The sequence below is a fragment of the Suncus etruscus genome, chromosome 8 (genome assembly GCF_024139225.1).
Source record: "Suncus etruscus isolate mSunEtr1 chromosome 8, mSunEtr1.pri.cur, whole genome shotgun sequence".
Lineage (NCBI taxonomy): Eukaryota > Metazoa > Chordata > Mammalia > Eulipotyphla > Soricidae > Suncus > Suncus etruscus.
In genome coordinates, this window is record NC_064855.1 from 42145695 (window position 1) to 42151694 (window position 6000).

General features: G+C 47.4%; 1 protein-coding gene across 1 annotated transcript in view; it reads right to left on the reverse strand.

Annotated features, from left to right (window-relative positions):
• USP12 (ubiquitin specific peptidase 12) overlaps positions 1–5525 on the reverse strand; it is a 106645-nt gene extending 101120 nt beyond the window's left edge. The window contains exon 1 of the mRNA XM_049778291.1: positions 5356–5525. Coding sequence (XP_049634248.1) covers positions 5356–5403 — 48 coding nt within the window. The 5' untranslated portion in view covers positions 5404–5525. The remainder of the gene's footprint in view (positions 1–5355) is intronic.
• Positions 5526–6000: the final 475 nt, after the last annotated feature.

A 6000-nucleotide genomic window follows, 5' to 3' on the forward strand; every position in this document is an offset into this window, starting at 1 on the left:
TATGGGATGCCCAGGGATCAAACTGCAGTCCATCTACACTAGCGCTTGCGAGGCAGACACCTTACCTCTAGCACCACCACTCTGGCCCCTTAAAACCATTTTAAAAATTGTTAGTATTTAAATACCAAATACTTTCAAAGAAAGAAAATTAAGTCTACTTTAGTCTGGAATTTTTTCTTGTTTTCTTTTTTTTTTTTTTTTTTTGGTTTTTGGGTCACACTCAGCAGCACTCTGGCCACTCCTGGCTCTATGCTCTATTTCCAATTTTGGCACCTGAACTGCAGGAGGGAACCTGCTTGCATAGTAAAACCTGCCTTGCATGCAGCCAACAAAGGTTCAATCCCCGACTTCCTTTTATACATTTTTATACACGTTTTATACAATCATGCAAGCCCCACGAGCACAGAGCCAGGAGCAAACCCTTAGCATACAATGTATGACCAAAAACAAAGTCAATTTCCAGATTTTCATATAATAAGAATAATTGTTTTTTCTTTGCCACGGTAGGATCAAATCCAGGGCCTCCCGCATGAAGCATACATATCCCCCTTACCTGAGCTGAGAAGTAACTTTTCTAACAATTATGCTAAATGTTCTCTATTAAGCCTCTTCATGTTCAATCAGACATTCCTTATAAGAATTCAGTCAGCTATTTATGTGACAGGGCCCAAATGGACTTCCTTATTCGTGAAGTTTTAATGCCATTTAAATTAACATTTACAATTTAAAACAGTAAAAATTACTAGGACTATGAAACCATGGCAATTCAACTTAGAATGTTCCAACCATAGAAGCACTATTTACTTTTTTTTAAAAAAAAGCTCACTAAAAATGTTACTAAGACTCTATTTGTCCCATTTCTCGAAAAGAAACAAAGAACTTTATTTTTTATATAATGCTCTGACTCCATGAACAGGAGTACCTTCCTCTTAGGTTTTCCTCTCTTTTTTCTTCCATACATGATGAGCCACAATGACAACACATACACTTGATCTTACCAAGTGAGAGAGACTCACACCATAACTAGTGACAGTCAGCTTTCCTATAACTTTAATGAGTAGTTGAAAGCAACGTTTCTCAACTAGGTTTATACCTGTGGGCACGCAGATATTTCAAAGGGGCCACAGGTGAAAACAGCATGAATTAGTTGAGAATATACATAGCACTTAAAAGTATATACTGGTTCACACTTTCTCAATGTAAACCCATTAATCCCACCGAGCAATATGGTCTTACCGACATATGTTTATATATATAAAATTTTTAGACTGGGTGTTGCTCAGGAGGTCCCAGCACAATGATCAAGGATCACTCAAGGAAGAGCTCAGAGAATCGAGTAAGGTAGAGAACTTAGGCCTTCCCCATGCAAAGCACGCACTCCAATTTTTTCAGCCATCTCCCTGTTTCCCCTAGGTTCCCCCCCCCCCCGCCATAAAAAAAAAAAAAAAGACACCATGCTTTTAAGGAGTTATCTTACCCTTAGCAAGGCCAGCACCACCAGAAGACCTACCTACCATCTACCGACTTCAGCAACTTCTCCAACTCCCCTCCCAATAATCCCAAAATAATCACAAAGATGAGAACTCTTGGGACTGAAGAGATAGTACAGCAGTAGGAGGCTTGCCTTGTATGCAAATGACCTGGATTTGATCCCTGGCATGCCATTAAGATCCCCTGAGCCCTACAGCTGGGCCAGCAATAGTAGTACCTGCCTTCAGGCAGTTGCCAAGAGCCACACTATAATCACTTTCTACTGGCCCACAAAAACAGCTCTAAAAGTTCTAATTCAATTTCCAACCACAGGCTCCTAGAAGTAGACTCAGACATTTTTCCCGTGCACAATTCACAATTCAATGTGTTATTAAATATAGGTGGCTAAAAATCTGGAAGCAGCACAAGTGTCTAAGAACAGATGACTGGATAAAGCGTGGTACATATCCAGAATAGAATAATAATCAACTAGAAGGAAAGATGAAATCATGCCATTTGCTGCTACATGGATGGACTTGGAGAAGTCAGAGGAGACAAACACAGAATGATCTCTCTTACAAGTGAAATAAGAAGAAATAAAGTAAAGGAAAAAACATATGCCCACAGGCAACAGAAACTGAGAAATGGTCTTTAGTAGAAAGTTTACCACAAAGGAGGGGATGGGAAGAGAATAGAGAGCCAGAATACTGGAATAAAGGTGGAGAGAAGATGACACCGGAGGAAAATGTGGAATGGGAATGTTATGCATGAAACCATCCTAAACAGAGTTGTAAACCACAGTGGCTAAAATAAATGTCTAAAAATAAAAATGAATAGGGACCAGAGCAATAGCACAGCAGATAGGGAGTCTGCCTTGCATGGGGTCAAGCCAGGTTCTATAACTCACATCCCATCTGGTCTCAGGAACACCATCAGAAATGATTGACATCTGATCGCAAAGTCAGAAGTAGCCCCTGAGTACCACCAGGTATGGCCAAAATAAATAAATAAAGATAAGCTGATACTCTGAGCCCCGAGTACGATATTGAAAACATATTCCAGGAAGAAGTAACAAGAGGGAACCTTTGTTCTAAGGGTACCTCTGCAAATTTATGCATTGCAATCTAAACATAACTGCCCCATTTGGGTCAGACTGCAACTCTAACTTAAGAAAACTATTTTCACATGCAGAATAGGAGATTCAGACCAAGATAAAGACGATGCTTTTAACAGTACAGTCTTTTGGTCCAGGTAGCTTATGCTAACAAATAAAATAACTATGTAAAATATCATTTATAGAATTAAACTTGAATTCATCATGTTTTCACAGCTGCCGGTTCTCTGAGAAGTAACATTCTCTAGGGACAGCCTCACTTCTTTCCAAAGCCACAAACCGACTCCAAGTCAGCCCTGCTTTAAAACTAATTATACCACACCAAAAAAAAAAAAAAAAAAAAGAGCAATGAAGGGCTCCTGGATACTTTTTACTGCACTAAGAAGTTAGTATTGTACTAAACTGCAGAAATAAATGGTAGTCTTTACCCTTAATGCCTTCAAATCCAATAAGGAGATTAAGAGAAAAATGTACAGCACAGGAAGGATGCTGGCTACTACTGAGATCCCAGAAAGCTGTGAGATTAAGTGAAAGGGACAGTGTTGAACTTGGCTTGATAGGTAAGTGCAAATGCTTAGAGGAGGGAGGGGGAGGTGTGCCAAGGTCCACAGAAGCCCATCTATGAAGAAAGGTCAATAGCTTTGTTCCTGGCAATTTTGTGCTTGGTCTGTCCTTTTCTTTAAAAAAGTAAGAGACTCAGGGGCCAGAGAGATAACATGGAGGTAGGGTGTTTGCCTTGCCTGCAGAAGGACAGTGGTTCTAATCCCGGAATCCCATATGGTCCCCTGAGCCTGCCAGGAGCGATTTCTGAGCACAGAGCCAGGAGGAACCCCTGAGTGCTGCTGGGTGTGACCCAAAAACCAAAAATAAAAAAATAAAGAGAGATTCAGATTGCTCTGAGATACTTAACATTATTCAGGAATTCATCAGAATGAAGTGTGAATAAAGGTATTTCCAGTTTTGATACTAGGTTGGGAAAAATCTCCTTTGGCCATGCAGTTACTTTATTTGCCAACAATACACCACATAACACACATCACATAAAATTAATGCCTATAAAGGGAAAGCCAAGGAGAACTTTGGATTATGGGATCTTGAGACCAAGAATTTCAATTAGCATCCAAATTGGTAAATCTGTGCCTCATTTTCTTCATCTGATATACATGTACTTGGGATATTATTTGCATTCCCTCAACCGTAATGTAAACACCAGAAATGTAGACACTAGGGTGTCTGCCTAAATCCCAGCTGCACATACCTAAAAGATGCCCAAAACTCACCTGAAATTCTGTACTGAATGAATAGAGAATAAAGCATAAACATTACTCCTGAAACTCTAAACTTTGTGCAGCTTAGAAATCTGGCATGATTATCACTTTCAAAGTCTTAATTATCACATTCCAATAGAAACAGGAGATAAGTGGCGTCTCTGAAAATAATCCAAATAACCTTGGAAATCCTTTTAATATTGTCCCTCTAACACCGATACTTTTTCCTAATGGGTAGATGGTGAGAAAAAGATCAGACACTGATTTGGTTAAATGGACTTTGGTCATTGATTCAATATTTCCTGATACAGCTGATTTACTCCCGCATGATTAAAGCCTTTTATTTTTATACTGATCAGCGTGCAATATAGATCTGCTGCTACAGCTTTTTCCCAGTCTGAATAACCACTCTTAAGGAAAGGCGCATTAAAAAAAAGTAAAAAAGTACCACCCTCAAACTAAAGATTGCTTGGGAATCTCCTACATGCCATCTAATGTATAAAAAGAGCGATTTCAAACATCTCTCAGAATAGGATGAAGGCCTTCGTTGGAAAGAAGAACTTTTTTTCAATGATGCCTCCTAATAGGTTAAGTAGTATATTAGAAAAGAGTCTCAGAATATCATGAAGGCCTTCGTTGAAAAGAATAACATTTTTCAGTCAAGTCTCCCAACAAGAATCTTAACAGGTTAACTAGTAAGATTTTTCCCGGGGTGCTGAGGGACACGGCAAACTTTTCGGCCCAGCACCAAAAAATGAACAAACAAGCAAGGTACCTAGGATTCTACTTAGTTCTGGACTTTCCAAACAAACACGAATACTTTCCCCTTGAAATCTGCAGGAAAGCGCCAAAAAAAAAAACAAATAAATAATAATAATAATAATAAATAAAAAGGCTTCGAGGAACTGCCTAAGGAAAGGAACACTTCGCCGCAACCTCGAACGTCTCGGGGATTCAAGGAAACAAATGCCGGGAGGCGTAAGCAGCGCGTGTCCGGAGAACGCGGGCTCCGGCTCCCACGACAGGTCCGCCGGCCACCGGTCGGGCACTGGGGCGGAAGGAGAGGCAGAGGGGGCTTTTCTGCAGCGCCCACTCCGAACGCCACCTTCCGCCCGCACGCCCGAAGCCCGGCCGGCCCGGGGCACTTGGCCCCGGCGAGGCGCGCGAGGAAGTCGGGCCGGACTTCCGTCTTCTCCGGGCACGCCGCGCGCCTCAGCCCGCAGTCCGGCCCCGGCTCCACCCACCCGCGGCGAGCCCGGCCTGCCCGCCCGCCGGCCGCTTTCCCTCCCCGGCCCCGGCTCCGGCTCGGCCAGCCTCCCGGGGCCGCGCGCCGCCTCGCGCGCACGCCCGCGAACGGAGCCCCCGCCCCGCCGGCCCCCGCCCCCGCCCGGCCGCCGCCCCCCGCACGGGCTGCGGGGTCCCGCGCTAGGGAGGCCCGCCCAGGCCGCTGCCAGCGCCCGCCCGGTGCCCGAGTCCCGAGCGCCCCCGACCGGGCAGCCTCACCATGGTACAGATGGAGGCGAATTTGGAGACTGTCATTAGGATTTCCATCCGCCCGGCGCCATCTTCCACCCAAGCGCGGCGGCGGCGGGCGGGGGAGGAGGCGATGCGGGCCGCGGACCGTCCCGAGCCGCCGCCGCCGCCGCCGCCGCCGACCCGGACCCTCGCGCCGAGCGAGCGCGCTTAGTCCGCCGCGGCCGTCGCCGTCGCCGTCGCCGCCCCGCGCTCTCCGCCCCGGCCCCGGCCCCGCCTGACAGCAGCCCGCAGCCCGCCCGCCGCCCCCGGCTCCGGCTCCGACTCCGGCTCCCGCACCGCTCCTCCCCGGCGCTGGGCGCAGCCGCCGCCGCCACCGCCGCCGCCTCGGGGCCTTCTCCAGCCCGCGAAGCCGCCCCGCCCCGCCCCGCCCCGCCCCGCCCAGCGCGCTCGCCGGGGAGCGGGCTCCGCCGAGGCCCTAATGCCCGGCCGGCCCAGCAGCGCGCCACGCCACGCCCACTCGCCCAGTACGACCCCGCCCACTTGCCCGCCTCCCGGGTCCGCAGCGCGCCAATGGGGACAAAGATCCCGGATGACCCCGCCCAGCGCGCCAGTGGGCGGGGCAGGCGCCGCCCCAACCCGCGTCCACCCCGGGGTCCTAGAGTCCGAAGGTTC